This window comes from Terrapene carolina, unplaced genomic scaffold (genome assembly GCF_002925995.2).
Source record: "Terrapene carolina triunguis isolate 2854851 unplaced genomic scaffold, T_m_triunguis-2.0 Scaffold96, whole genome shotgun sequence".
Taxonomy (NCBI): domain Eukaryota; kingdom Metazoa; phylum Chordata; order Testudines; family Emydidae; genus Terrapene; species Terrapene triunguis.
Window position 1 is genome coordinate 55,592,247 of NW_020664447.1, and position 15,373 is coordinate 55,607,619.

Here is a 15,373-nt window from a genome sequence, read left to right on the forward strand (position 1 = left end):
GAGCTGCTGACTAAGTACTGGTTTTGGAAGTTTAAGCTGCTTGGGGACACCATGGAAGTTACTCATCTAGCTTTTAAGTTTAAAACAAACAAACAAACAAGGTGAAGAAAATGTGTTCCTGCTCATCTGAGCCTAATCCTCTTTTTGTATATTTTGTGGCTCAAATGCAGGAGGGAAAATAATTTGGAACAATTGGGACAGCATCACTTCTTCATTCAAAGTGCACATACATACAAAATTAACCAAATGTCCGAGTTCAGGATGGGCATCAGAGAGAGAAATCAAAACTCTAAAATAGAGATAGTTATTCATCATACATTTGTCAGGCTGCCAAACATATCTTTACCTTCCAAATTCACACTTCTATCATACACAAGTTGGTATACGGAGACTGAATTAAAAATGCTTGGCTCTAAGGGCTAAAGCATTTTGTGTGCCATCAACCTTCCCAGCTCACCAATCTTTCAGAGAAACCAGCTGCTTTAAAAAACAAACTGAAAATGGGAAGTGAACATTGATCCATCTCAAATAAAAAAAAAAATTCACAAAATTGTGAACAGACATGTAACTGCCTCCCCACCCTCTGTCCGGGGCTGTAAAAGGGCTAAGCAACTGAATTGCTACTGCTTGACTGTTGAAATGTGAACAAAATCCAGGCAGTTTGATGGCAACATGGAAGATTATCCTTTTAGAAAGTAATAATACAGGAGAGTTAAGCCAATGCTCTGTGCAACAAAAGTGATTAGCAGCCCATCAATGGTCCCACATTAAGCATAACAGAAGATGACCCTCTACAAATACCTAGTTTAATTTCACATTTCCAATATCTTGCATTGCCCATCGGCATCTGCAACAGATTTTAATTTGTAAATCTCTTTCCCATTGAGCTAAGAAATTTACATAAAGTGCAAATAAGACTCAGGTTTTTTCCCCACTGGTTCCAATACTTGTTATCTTTATTACCACTATTACTAAAAGCCAGCTGGCTTAGCCACTTGCATTAGGCTTTGGTGACATTCTTCTTTTACTAAAATCTTGGTTACTTTCTTCAGTTAAAGGCAAATAGAAAACAAGGGTTCCTTCTGCCAGATGCAGGCATGATAGGAGGCATGTGAGTACCATCAACGTAATATGCAGGTGTTAGACAAATCAGCACATTCCTGTGGGTAAGAAGAATGTCTAATGTTTCATTGGAAATGGACAAGTCATCTTTGGATCTCATCATTTGCAAAGAGTTCAGAAACGGTTGTGATAAAAGCACTATGCCAGCAGATCACTGTTCAGTCTACATGGAGAGCTGCTTCTGTCTTCCCTGCATCTACAATGAACAATGGAAAATGCAGTTAAGTTATAGTAAGTAAGTGTTTTGAACATCTAATGTGATAGCAGTAATCAGAAGACTCAGTTGGGGAAAGTAATATATCTGTATAAGAACTGCCATACTGGGTCAGACCAATGGTCCATCTAGCGTAGTATCCTGTCTCCTACAGTGTCCAGTATCTGAGGTTCAGGGAGAGTGTATGGAACAGGACAGCTGGAATGATCTATCCTTGACTTCTCATTTTGGCAGTCAGAGATATAGGCCTGTCTACACTAGAGTTAGGTTGACGGAAGAGTTAGGCCAGCTGTGTTCTGTAATGGCTGTAACATCACAGCATGGTGCGTGCTGGGTAGCCATAGTGAAACAGAAATGCCTTGAATTATTTTCAGTAAAGATTTATGAAAAAAAATCATACCAGTTAAATTCCTAAACTTTTTTTTGGCTTCTGCTCTTTCTTCAGCATCAAAATACCACACAGTCATGGCATATCTGTGAACAAAAGGAAACAATTTATTTCTTAGATTCCCAAGAAGACACTAAAACACCTTAGAACACTGGGTTTATTCTCATACAGAGAGCTCAAAACACTAGTTTGTCTATTGCAAAATTGGAAGCAGACGAATAAAGAACTAATTTGACTTTTGGGTGATAAAACAAACCAGGGAATCTCTGTAGACACAAACTGTGTGTCTCTGTGTGTCTGTAAAATCCAGGGGAGAATTTGTGCTATACCTCTGGGAAGCATAGCACAGATCTGGCAGAAATCACTTTAAGATCTTCCCATTCTAGGTGCTCCAGGTACTGAAACAATCCCTGGGGTGACTTAGCCAGCTTGGGGGTTGCTCTAACTTATGGTAGCCTGGCCTGGCCTGGCTTGGCTTGCCTATGGTTGGCAGCAGCACCCACAATCCCTGTAATGCCTCAGGCCTACTCCAAGGACCCACACACTTATATTCATTATGGCTGTTTTATGCAGAGCCTGCCACGGAGGAATTCTCTCCTCACCAGCTGAAGGGCTTACAGCCCCAGTATGCTGTCACAGCAGCATACACGGGCCGCAGCAAATGGGGTAGAGGGAGTGGGGAATTTCACCCTATATGTTATGCACGTATATGGCTTGATCCTGCTGCTCATTTTTGTGAGGAAATTTACATGGACTTCAATAGTCCCAGATTAACTCCATTCACATTAGGTATTTATATTGTACATATGCCTGTGTGCATATATACAGATACACCCCCCCCACATAAAAGATACATTTTTATATACTACAGTATATGTGTGTTGGAAAAGAGCCAAGCTCTTTAATCTTTGGCCACATGTCAGTACTGAACATCTTATTTACCTGGTTGCATAGGAAGGTTGCACTTCATGTGGGTTCCTTCGGTCTGACCAGAAAAAAAGTAACCTGTCAAAAATGGGCTCAACATCTGCTACACAGGACTTTCCTTCCGGGAATATTCGAAGAATTCCACCATGCAGCTGAAAGTAGAGTGAAGGGTTATTTTTCCTCACGTACACACACCCACACCCACACTTTAAAATGACAATTTTTTCCTCTTTAACACACAACAAATGTGGAGTAAAAGTTGAGGGCAATGCAATAGCAGCACATTGCAGTGCTGGAAAGCTGTTGTTGCCTCACGTTAGTCACTTTGATTTTAGCAAACAATTCAGATTGATTGAGCATAAACATCTGTTTAAAGAGTCAGCCACGATGAAACAGCAACTGCTTTTTTGAGACAGGCCTTCCCCCTTCACAGAGGCTCTGTCGCAAACCTATGGAAGCCACTTGAGCTCAGTCTCATTTCTAAAATTAGTTAAGACTCATAAGAAGATTGTTTGTTCATTCTTACTGGTTTGAGATCAGACTTCACTGCATGACTGTCAAATGGCATTTCAAAACCCTGGTATTGCAGCCACATAGGCGTTCTCTTTTGGGTCTGACAGTGGAACGCTGCACTGGACGTCAATATGCAGGTGTATCCTGCAATCTAAAGTTGCATTTTATATATAAAATTGTATATACATCCTCCACTCTTCTCACTCCTTCTGGTCCTTGTAGTGTGGCTTCTGTCACATCTCTAACTCTGGTTTCTGACGATCTTATGGGACAAAGTTTGCACTAATTTACGTGCATCAGTGGAAGTGCACAGGGTACAAGTCTGTGCTACCATCCTCCTAGAGGACTAAGGAAAGTGCAACAGGTCAAGTAGATGGTTATCTTTTTTTCCATTTCACTATGTGGGGGTATTATTCAGAACATGCTGTAGGTACAGGATTGTGTTTTTCTATCATACAAGATTTTTCAGTGGCAGCATCTCTCTAACATTAAATCATTTGTTGGGATTTAGTGGAAGAAGCATGTATTGGCACTTAAAGGGATAGCTGCTTTATATGACCAATGCATGTTAAGAAGGTGACCTTAGTATTATCTGACCAGGAAATAACCTGGGAACAGGTTTGAAAGCATTCTAACAGAAATCTGAAGAAACAGTCTTTGATTTTACAAGCCCTTATCTTGTTTATTATTTAAGGTCTGATAAATCCCCTGCTCAGGGCTGAATTAATTGCCTTGTAATGATACAATGTGCACGGAAACAGAAATGAGAGACCGCTCACCCCATTTGGCAAAGAAACTCACGGATGTGGCCAGAGAGGTAGGAAAACTCTATCCGACTCCCCTTATGAAGTGTGATGTGACCCCTTGAATGGAAGGGATTTAAAGACCTGGGGATTATACAGGGGGCAAGGCCTCCCAATCCCATGAATCTAGGAAATCTGTGGAGAAATGATCTGCCTTGACAGCCCGTCTCAGTGCTGCCCCATTAGCCCTCACCCAGCCCTGCTGCCATTGGCTTAACAGTGGCTGTAGAGGGAAATGCATATTCAGATGTCCATGAGGTTAAGGGGGGCGGGGAGGGGGGAGGACAGTGTCACAAAACACAGCCAAGCTCCCTGCCTTCCTGCTGCTAGCCCCACTGCAAACCACAGGAGCATCTTCTCTAGAGGGGTTTCCACAAGACAGGAGTACAGAGAGGGTGGGACAGTGCTGCAGAGGAGCCTCAATTTTGGCTCTGATCTTGGAGGTATAGTCATAAAGCAACAAAGCTACGTCTCACACTCAGGAAGTGCTTCCTTTGCTGGGTCTGATCTTGCTTTCAGCTGAAGTCAATGAAAGTTTTTCCATAGGATTCAATTGGAGCAGGGTCAGACCGGTTGAGCAAAAACTTGCAACTTTAATGTATTAAAAGGTCAGGATTCTAATGAGACAGTTGGAGCCAGAAAACATGACAAATGGCCCCAATCCACTGAGGTAACTCCTAGAGGCCACACAGAACGGAGTCTGAAGCTGCAGGCTCATAAGCCTGAGCAGATCACCCCTAAAATACTAAACCATCATGGAAAGTTCACCTTTGACAGATTCTAACAGTGCCAAAGGCATTCAGGAAAATAAAACAGAGATCAGGGATCTAGAGTAAAAGGAAGATGGGCTACCATGAGAATTCTAGCCTCCAAACGTTCTGTATGCCTGACTGACAGGAAGGCAGGCAGATAGTCTTTCTGGACTCAAGGGACCCAATCTTCAGTTAATCCATTCCTGTGCTTGGGGCTGGGGACAAAAGATAGCTTTAAACTACCTTTGTGTTCTCAGTATTCTAGGACCATGAACTGACTGACTCCCAACATAAGGCAGAGCAGCACTGGGGCTTGGTCCTCAACATTAGGGTTACCATATTTAAAAAATAAATAAAAAAAAAGAGGACACTCCACAGGGCCCTGGCCCCGCCCCTTTCCCACCCCCAGCCCCACCCCAACTCCGCCCCTTCCCAGCCCCCAACTCCGCCCATTCCCCAAAGTCCCCGCCCTAACTCCCCCTCCTCCCTCCGAGCCACGCGAAAAGGGCTGCCCGAGCGCTACCGGCTTCACAGTTTGCCGGGCAGCCCCCAGACCCTGCGCCCCTGGCCGGCGCTTCCCCAGCACAGCTGGAGCCCGGGAGGGGAAGCGCCCAGCCGGGGGCGCAGGGTCTGGGGGCTGGCCGGCAAACCGTAAAGCCGGTAGCGCCCGGGCTTCGGGCAGACCCCATGCCTCCAGACCCTGCGCCCCCGGCTGGGCACTTCCCCTCCCGGGCTCCGGCTGCTGTGCTCCTCCCCTGACTCTTCGGCTCTGTTTAAGAGCTGAGCTGCCCGAGCGCTCCCGGCTTCGGGCAGCCCCCATGCCTCCGGACCCTGCGCCGCCGGAGCAGAGCAGCTGGAGCCGGGGAGGGGAAGTGCCCGGCCGGCGGCTGGGGTCCGGAGGCAAGGGGGCTGCCCGAAGCCGGAGTGCTCGGCTCTGTTTAAGAGCTGAGCTGACCAAGAGTCAGGGGAGGAGCAGAGCAGCCGCGGGAGGGGAAGTGCCCGGCCAGTATTTTCCCGGACATGTTCGGCTTTTTGGCAATTCCCCTGGGGGTTTGATTACCAAAAAGCCGGACGTGTCCGGGAAAAACCAGACGTATGGTAACCCTACTCAACATGCATTCAATGTGCCCCCTATGTTGAGAAGGGCTCATGAAAAGCATTTACATCAGTTCTATTTTAGCCAGGGGGCATGGGGAAGAGGGAAAATCCCTGAACAAGGATATTCCCACAGGGCTTTTACATCCACTTTCTAGCACTTTTATGTTTCCAGAGAGGCATAAAGCAGCCTTTGTTTAACCAGGAAGCAGTCACAATACCCAGGTCTTTAAATTAAGGTGAGAGATCATAAACATTTCTGGCAAGAAATTTTCTAGCAAAGCCAGGAAAGATCAGACTTCACATTCCTAATATCCCTAAGGTGAAAAACAAGCATTAATTAATAAATGTCTTTCACGCCCTCTTCATGAATCATAAGAAGCAAAAAAGGGCACAAACCCAATTTTTATAGATCCTTTGCAGGTCAACTTAAAGGGACAGACCCCAAAACTGACCTGCCATCTTTTGTTAAAACTGCTCCCAGATTCCACTTAATCCTGAGTGGATGTGGTTTCTTTCTAAATGCTTCATTACTCTTTTCTCTAAAGAGAACTAAAATGCCACCAGCCCAGCACATGAGCTGTTCTATAACAACAAACTGGAAGGGGGAATGGAAGGGGAAAAAAACAACCTGATAAGGAAACAATTTCAGTTTCAAGCTTCCAAAGGGGTTACTAAAAACAGCAAGAAAACCCAAAATGTAACTGAAAAGTGCAGTTTTTAAATCAGCTGTTCAAGAGTTCATGAAAATATGAAATGCAAGTAAACAACTGATAGCAACAACAAACTGTTTCTGGGCCAGCCTTCCCTTGCCTAGAAATATGGGGTTGCTTTTAGAACCCTTGGCTCACATACCTTTGAGTCCCAGTCCTTATTCAGGTAATAAATACAGGTGATACAGCGCCCATCGCCATTTGGATTGTCTACGTGACGAACATACCCAGTTCCGTTCCCAGGGTAGCAAGCTACCATTGCCTAAATGAAAGAAAAATATCCATCAACTAAATTCCCCCTCGCTTTGTTTTTAAAACCTTCCTGAATAGTTGATTTGACTCTAAATACTAAATTATTCAGAGCATCAATCCAAAGATTCCGGTGGATACTAACAAGAGGACCCGTCACAAATTTCTTTACCCATATGATCCTGCCTATGGGCAATTCCATACATGTAATGCCTTTGGTGTACAGTATAAGAGCAAACACACGGGGGGGGGGGGGGAGAATAGTTTATTTTGAGTAATATGCTAAAACAAAGGAAACAAGTTGCTATTATTTAAAAGCTACATAACTTTCAACAGCAGCTTGTTGTTCAAGAGAGAGTATCTCAAAGGTTTGCTAGGGTTTCTAAGGCTGCATCGTCACTGTTAATCTGAAGTTCTTGGTCATAGTGAAAGCAGACATCAATCTTACCATGCTGAACTTTTGCTGCGTCCCCATCCTCCACTCCAAGTTTCCTGCACACATATCTCATGTCCAAAAACACCACATGCAATTGCAAATTCAGGTTCCCCAAGAGTGAAGTGTGCAGAGATATGCAAATCTTTAGGCTGTGCTTGAACCAGGCTATACGTGTTTGCTGTCACGGGCTGCGCCACAGAAATAACCAAAATTTTTCAGAATCACAATTCTTCCTTTGATCATCCTCAAACCTGCTGATGTGGCCATTTAAGTCATGGTTTGGTTAATTTCACATTTAATGATGAGAAGAATCAACAGAAACACAAACATGAATCATTTTGAACCACATGACAGAACTAAAGATGACTAGGGGGAGTATGTATTTAGCACTTTAAAAAAAATTGGTCTTTGCAGCACGTACACATTTAACATGAGTTCATCCCAGCAGAATGATATTAGCAGACAGGGGACTGGATGCTCAAGGGATTATCAAGAAGTTACCATGCCTCACTTGTCTAAATTATTTGTCTGAATTAGTAGTGACAACCTAAGTGCACTAAACTCTAGTAAGATATGGCCATACTAGCCTTTTCCCCCCAAAGCTTTTCCTCTATTGTTAACACTGGAGGCACGGAATAGGTAATAGCAATGGTGGCAATCAATCAGCCAGCCAGCACAATGGATCCCTCTGAACCTCTGTTAATTAAGCTTAGTCTCTGTTCCCTCAAGGGTATGCCAATTGCGGAAATGACTGGACACACAGTTGCACACATACAGTTCTCTATTTTTAATGCTACAATAATTTACTTTCCTTCACGTTGCTTGTCCTTTCCTGTAAAGGTTGCCAGAATGGCACTAAAGTCATTATGGTATGCAATTTATAATCTGCTCTGCTGTTCAAGCCCCTATGGACATAGCTATTTTGAGGCCCAATCCTATAAGGTAAGGTAAGAATCTCAAGGAGGTGATGCGTGTTCTTAATTCCCATCAATATCAATGGGCACTCTTAGGATGTGCTGGCACCTTGCAGGATAGGTCTCTCAGGCCCTATTCACACAATAGTCATTTCAGGGAACCTGTTTACAAATTGGCACCCAACTTGCAATGTAGACTGAACCTCAATGACATTTCATTACCAGACTGAGGAACACCACTGAGGTCCATTCTGCACTGCAGTACTGGAAATAGGCTAAGGGACAAACCTGGTTGGAACCAGGTTCCCGGACAGTTGTATTTGCAATGTCGAGGGAGCCCATGACTGTGAGCTCTGGCAGTAGAGGAAGGACAATACTAATCCTTTGTATCACAGGAACAATACTCTTTGGCTGATTGAGATGCCCTGGCTTGAAAACAAGGTGTTATACAACATTATGGTGGTGCTGGACAGCCAAGGAAGGCTTTCTTCAATGGGCAGACATCATTTGAATAGCAGTGAATTGTTCAAATAAAAATTCAAAGTGATTGCGGTTTGAAAAAAAGTGAGCTCTTGTGGTGTAATAAATCAAAGATTGTCACTAAGGGTACATCTACACAGCAGCTGAGAGGTGTAATCCCCAGCACTGGTAGACATATATGCGCTAGCTCTGCTCAAACTAGTGACCCAAAAGAGCAGTGTCCCCATCATGGCGTGAACATACCAGGATCTCAGACAGAGTTGTACTTGGGTGGATAGCCAGAGCTGCTGCCCAGGGTTCCGCAGCCACACTGCTATGTTTAGTGTGCTAACTCAATCAGAGCTAGCATGTGTGTACATCTTCCTGAGCTGTGAACTACACCTCCCAGCTGCTGCGTGTAGACAGATGAAGGCCCAGAGTCTTAAAGGTACTTAGGGGCTGATCGGCTCAGTGTTTCAATGCAAAACCCCTAGGTGCCTTGTCACCTAGTGGAATTCTCAGCCCACAGCTAGGTACCCAGACTCCCTGTAACAGGGGTCTCAAACTCAATTTACCTTAGGGCCAGTGCCAGTCCTCAAATCCTCCCAGTGGGCCAATACGGTCACTGAAGATGGTGTTCAGAAAAGAAAACGTTTATATTGTATTTTTTTTATTTCTTAGAAATAAAATTGTCATAAAACTTTATACAATTCCTCACCTGCCAGAGAGTTTTTAGTGTTTGCCAGACACCTGGCAACGTTTCAGTTCTGTCCGTTTGTTGATGTTTGGTCCCAGTGACTGAGCAGTTGAAACCTTCAGGATTGCGGCAGGGTGTGCATCAGATAGTTGTGTTCGCTATTTTGACTTATTTATATTCATTGTGGAAAAAAGTGATGCTGCCTCCATGGCTGACTCTGCTGGCAACTAATGATGCTGCCTCTATGGCTGCCTCTGCCCGGCAACTAGTGATGGTATCTCTGTCCCTCTCCCCCAGCCAATGGGAGCTGCGGGGGGCACCACCTGCAGCAGACAGAGCTGGCAGCGTGGCTGCATGCGTCTCTCCTCCGCAGGCTGCAGTGGGGTGGTTCTCGGGTTGTAGATAGCCCGCGGACCAGGATTTTGAGACCCCTGCCCTATACAGTGCATGGGGAGAGTTAGGTGCCTAAGACAGGGATCCCCAGAAGCCAGCAGGCTGAACGAGGAGCTGCCTAAGCTAACCAGGAGTGAAATGCCTAGGAGACCGGCTGGGCAAGAAGAGGGGCTTAAGGCCCTTAACTGGCTGACGGGCTAGAAATAAGTGCCTTGCTCTGTTCTGGATCCTCAGTCACAAACCCTCCTCTGAAGTTACACACCTAAGCCAGGTCAGCTGCTTAGGTAGCCCATGCTCTAGCAGCCAAAACCCTCTCCCTGGGCTTGTCGAATGCAGCGAGCTAGGGTGTAAATCTACGGCACACTACGACACCATGCACTTGGGGCCAGTCACAAAAGGTGCCTCACTGCCACTTTAGGCACCTAAATCCCAGAATCAGGCCCCACGGGGATTCACAAAACCCTTGCTCAGCTGCCACTGAACCCTGTATGTGCCTTAACACTCTTGGTGCCTACATTTCTACAGTAAAAGTTCCCCCAGCACCTATTTTCTGCCTCAGCACGTGTGCTTCGCTGCCTCACGCTACATGTGCGGACACCTAAGCCACAGAGCGATGCAGAATTTGGTGGGGGGTGGGAGGACAGACAGGCATTTCTCCACTTTGGGCCCCACAGGTGAGTTATTAGGAAGGCATCTTCAGAGCTCTCCAACTGGAGAGCTTACACAAAAACAGGTGGGAAGAGGAGGCGTCTGACGAAGTGGGCATTCACCCACGAAAGCTTATGCTCCAATACATCTGTTAGTCTCAAAGGTGCCACAGGACCCTCCATTGAGTAGGTTGTTAGACTATAGATATTCAGGTCTGCCTGCAAAGGCCTATACTTTAAGAACTTAGATGTATTTTTATCACTTTGTTTTTTATACCCCTGTAACTAGCTAAGAATCAAAATCACAGTCCACCTATGTATGGGCCTTCTCTAGATAGGATAGTCTGAGGCCTTGTTAAGAAACAGATCTTAAGATGGTTAAAGAAAACTTAGTTTGATAGCATCCTGTCTAGCAAGAAGGGCTTCGAAATATGCTTGCTTGGAAACTAACCCCAATAAACATCGTATGGTCTGGGCTTCAGACTTCTGGTCTTTTGCTGCTTGCTGTCTGCATGACAAGAACCAGGGAAGTGGAAGGGTTGAGGGAAAGCCCTCTAACATAGGTCAATGTGCATGAGGGAACTTTTAGTGCACAGCAGCAGGGCCCACATGGACAATTAGTGCATGGCCCACACGCTGTAGATTTACACCCCAGCTTGCCGAATACTAACTTGCCATTTCAACAAGCCCTCTGTCTCTCACATGCTCACACTCGAGACCTCTCTCATGCTCGTCCTACATTTACCTGTGCAGCAGGCAGTCTTGTGTGGGAGTGTGCTGCCCCCATCTCTTGGTGGCCTGCAGCCAGCCCTCTTGCTGCAGGGGCTGATGGGTATCAGGTCTTAGTCTTTGAGCAGGCCAATAGGATCAAGCTCCACTGGTGAGATTAAACAAGGGAATGTCTGTTTGAGAATCCCACTTCAGGGCCTCTGCTTGAGCTAGTGCTCCAAGAAGCTCATTAGCTGTGTGGCAATGTCAAAACATAGGTGGCTTTGCAAGTGCCATCCGGTGGCAAGTTAGACAGCGGGAGAAGGAGGGGTTAGGCAGCAGCTGAGTGGTGGTTTTGAAAGGGTCAGTGGTGCCTAAATAGCTTTGAGGATATGGATCTAATGCCTTAACACTGAGGCCAGACTCTCCCCAGGCCTCCCCACATACTACATTCTAATAAGAAACATGTGCTTTTACGTGGCAGAGGCCTCAAGGTATTAATTATTTTGTATTGTCTGCATCTGCAACTTATAGAGTCCCTGGGGATGAATGAGTAGAACAATTACCATAGCATCCAAAAGCACTGAATGTGTTTATATAAAAGGTTAAATAGGCGCTTTCCAGCAGCAGCAGACTCGGGGGCAGAAGAGCAGAAGTGAAATATCCTTTTTCCTGGCACTAGTAATATTTGAATGAAGCCTTAAACAATGAAGGGAAATCATTGCGGTCCTCCTAGAGCCTGTTGAAATGATATCAAGTTTTATCAGAGCACTGGCTGGAGCAGCTCCAGTATAGATCAAGCTGGCCTCAGCAGGGCTTCCAGCTGCTAGTACTGCTTTTGGATTCATTGGAAAGCAAACAAGAAACAGGAGATGAGCTGAGTGACCTAGACCTAATTTAGGTAATTGGTGAACATTGGTATTTGCCGGTTTAGCACTTGGGCTTGCTGCAAAAAATGGAGACTGGATCAGATCAACGAAATCACTATTCCCTATATAGGGGAGCAGCTAGTGCAACAACAATTATTCTCTATGGATTTGTGTTGGTGTGTTAAGAATACTTTCCTTTGGGGGAAGTCTATCCCCAACAGCCAATTCTGATTTAATATAAATCCATCAGGCAGTAGGAAGTATGAATGTGCCCTGTTCTGTTATTTTATAGCAGTGAAATCAGCTGCAACCAGTGTGAATAGGCTTAACTTCCCACTGCAAATACTCAAGAGTAAATCTCAGCTGATATCCTCCTTTTAATAAAAGTGAATCAGCAGGTGAATTTGCTTTCATTAGTCTGCGATTTGTTGATGCCAAAATACACTATGGTCTAATACTCCAGATTAAAAACCTCACACATCAGTGTACATACAAACTACTTAGCTAGTTAAAGGCTGTCTAGCTAACAATCACAAATTAAAGCCCTAAAATCCTGGAGTGTTATTTACTACCTGTTTGTAATTAGATCATAGAGGGGCTTGTGATTGGTTGTCTCTGTCTCTAGTCTTCTATGTAGCAAACCTAGGGAACTTGTACCATGAAGGAATCAAGAATCCTACTGTTTCTGCACTGTCATTATCTGAGAAGTTTGTTTACACCCACTTGGGAAACCTAACCACCAGTTAAATGAGAAGTAGTATTATCCGTAGCAAGGAGCCAGTGATCCTCAGTGAATTATATGTTGCACAAAAAGGTTTACAAAAGGAAATAATGATAATTCAATTTGTAATATATGATATTTGACTTTACCAGGGAAAGAATTCTGCAAGTCATAGAAGACTGCAAGGAAATACAAATGAAGACTGGAAGTATACAAAAAGCTAGAGATGTATAAAGAGTCCCCGTTCCCCCACCTCATTCTCTCTCTCCTCAATGCTTCCACTAGGGAAAAGCCCTGGTTAATTTTTCTTACTACTGGCCTGCAGCCACCTCACAATACACTGTGGAATTGTCAGATTTCACAAGCTAAGTAGAGTTGGGTTAGTCACTACTTGCAGATGAGTTCTTCAAGGAATTCCTGGGTGGTGATGGTGGGTCAGAAGGTGGCATTTTTCCTCTATGTTAGCAGTGAGCCAGTGCCTCAGTGTCATGCTAGTAGGGACTATAAAGGTGACTTTTTAGGATAAGATGTACATGCAAGATACTGACATTTGTGACCACTATAGGTCCCAAACCTTTCTCCAACCCTGGGGCTGTTATTTCCAGTGACCCAATAAAATTCTGCCTTGGATAATTACCATCTGCCTGCATAAATTACTTCTATAGGTATCAACTGGTTCCAGTATTTTTTCTATTTCCTGTACCAGACTATTGTGTAGTGTGGCTGTTTGTCATTAAACAGATGCTATACTTGATCCCAGGAGAGGGCACAGTGATCCCTCTCAGCGGTTCTCAAACTGTGGGTTGGGACCCCAAAATGGGGTCACCATGGTTGGTGTTAAGACTTGCTGGGGCCTGGGGCTGAAGCCATAGTCCAAGCCGCAGCCTGAGGGCTTCAGCCCCCGCCCCGCCTGGGGTGGTGGGGCACACGGGAGCGTAGGCTTCAGTACCCCCTCTTGGCATTGTGTAGTAATCTTTGTTGTCAGAAGGAGGTCACGGTGCAATGAAATTTGAGACAGTTGAGCTAGTTACGTTTAGAAAGAATGCGGAGGTTCTGTGAAATGAAAGGTGCTACGTAAATACAAAGCAATAATGGTTTATGATAATTGCATCCTCATTTATAAGTCATAAGATGGAAAGCCAAAATACTAATAATTAATTGCATTACTTCTACTGACACACAAGCTTTAGGATATATTTTTAAATGACTTCCAAGTTGCCTAAAAGTGGAGTCTAATATGTGGTTTGCAATCCTTAACTAAAAAGATTAGACAACACACACATCTGGAGAATAAGGACCACCAGGATTCACATCAGAGGCCCAGGCCTGCGTGCACATTGAAAAACAGGTTGAGTACAGTTTGTAGACTGCAAATATTCTGTGCATCAAGGAGGAAAAAAAGATACACAGCATGCACTACATTAAAAGAGCATGAATAGTCTGATATCTAATGCTCAAAGCAAAGAGATTCTCAATCAAGTCTCATATGATACACAGGCACAATGGGACATTTCTTAAGTACTTTCTTTTTGTACCCAAGTGTGCCCAAATGTTCTCCATTGTGTAATTTATAATGGTCCGGTATAAGGTTTACATGGCTATTAAATATATTAGTTTGTTTGAATTTATGAAAGTCTAAACACCCAACCACCACACCAAGGAATAGAATGAATGAGAAAGCAAGTTCTCTCACCTATGGGGGGGGGGGTAGGGAGACAAACTCCGAGGGTACCTACTGGCTCAAAGGGAGACTTGAGGAACAAGGGAAGGCATATTCTAGACCAGGGGTTCTCAAACTGGGGGTCAGGACCCCTCAGGGGGTCACAAGGCTATTACATGGGGAGTCATGAGCGGTCAGCCTCCACCCTAAACCCTGCTTTGCCTCCAGCATTTATAATGGTGTTAAATATATAAACATGTGTTTTTAATTTATAAGGGGGGGGATCGCATTCAGAGGCTTGCTATGTGAAAGGGGTCACCAGTAAAAAAGTGTGAAAACCACTGTGCTAGACCATCCAGAGGAATGACCATGAATCTATTCTCCAAGCTTCGGATTACCAGTGTCAGTAGCAATATTTTACTACTTTCCTGTTAGGCAGGAACTCTCTCTCAATTAACTGTGCAAAAATCCATTGATTTAGCTCCCTTTCCTCTGTTCCCAGGAAACATCAGCTTAGCCAGTTGGCCTGGTAGTTGCTTTTCCCTTGGATACTTATGGGACAGATCTGGATGTTCCAGGAACAACAACAAAAAAATCCTTGCTTTGTTTGCCTCTGCTTTGTGTTCTGCCTTGATGGTTCAGCTGTACCACTGTAGCTTTGTTGTTGCTTCCATATGTACAGAGATGCATTTATGAGAAATTTTCAGGAGCAAGCAGTGTGTTGGGTTCTTTACTATGCTCAGTTCCAGGAAACTGATACTGTGTTGGAATTTTTAGAGAATCCCATTTCCCTGAACTATATGGTATCCCATCTGTGCTCTCCAACCCAATATACTAACATCTGTCATTATTCTGATGGCCACAGGGTTAGTTAAGGGTCTTTCCTTGAACAGAAGAGAAGGTCTCCAAAGAAGGATCAGCTGATGATCCAAAAACTATTGCTGGTAGTTCTGGTGGTTGATGAAGAAAATTTGACAAAAGGCAGAGATGAAGTGTTGCCCAAGGCACCATCTACTTGTAGGCTACCATCATGCTGAATAATTGTAATGACTGGTGTGCTGATGGTTTCTCAAGAAGTCCTTGGTGAACTTTC

General features: G+C 44.5%; 1 protein-coding gene across 3 annotated transcripts in view; it reads right to left on the reverse strand.

Moving 5' to 3' along the window:
• Positions 1-938: 938 nt before the first annotated feature.
• The window catches only part of EGLN3 (egl-9 family hypoxia inducible factor 3), a 33,519-nt gene continuing 19,084 nt past the window's right edge, over positions 939-15,373 (reverse strand). For 2 of the 3 annotated variants that reach the window (XM_026651457.1, XM_024196020.2), the window contains exons 2-5: positions 6,670-6,789; positions 2,667-2,803; positions 1,737-1,810; positions 939-1,318 (exon numbers count right to left, since the gene is read on the reverse strand). In XM_026651457.1, the coding sequence (XP_026507242.1) occupies positions 1,281-1,318; positions 1,737-1,810; positions 2,667-2,803; positions 6,670-6,789 (369 nt within the window). In that variant the 3' untranslated portion in view covers positions 939-1,280. The remainder of the gene's footprint in view (positions 1,319-1,736; positions 1,811-2,666; positions 2,804-6,669; positions 6,790-15,373) is intronic. The other variant, XM_024196021.2, reaches the window with a different exon arrangement.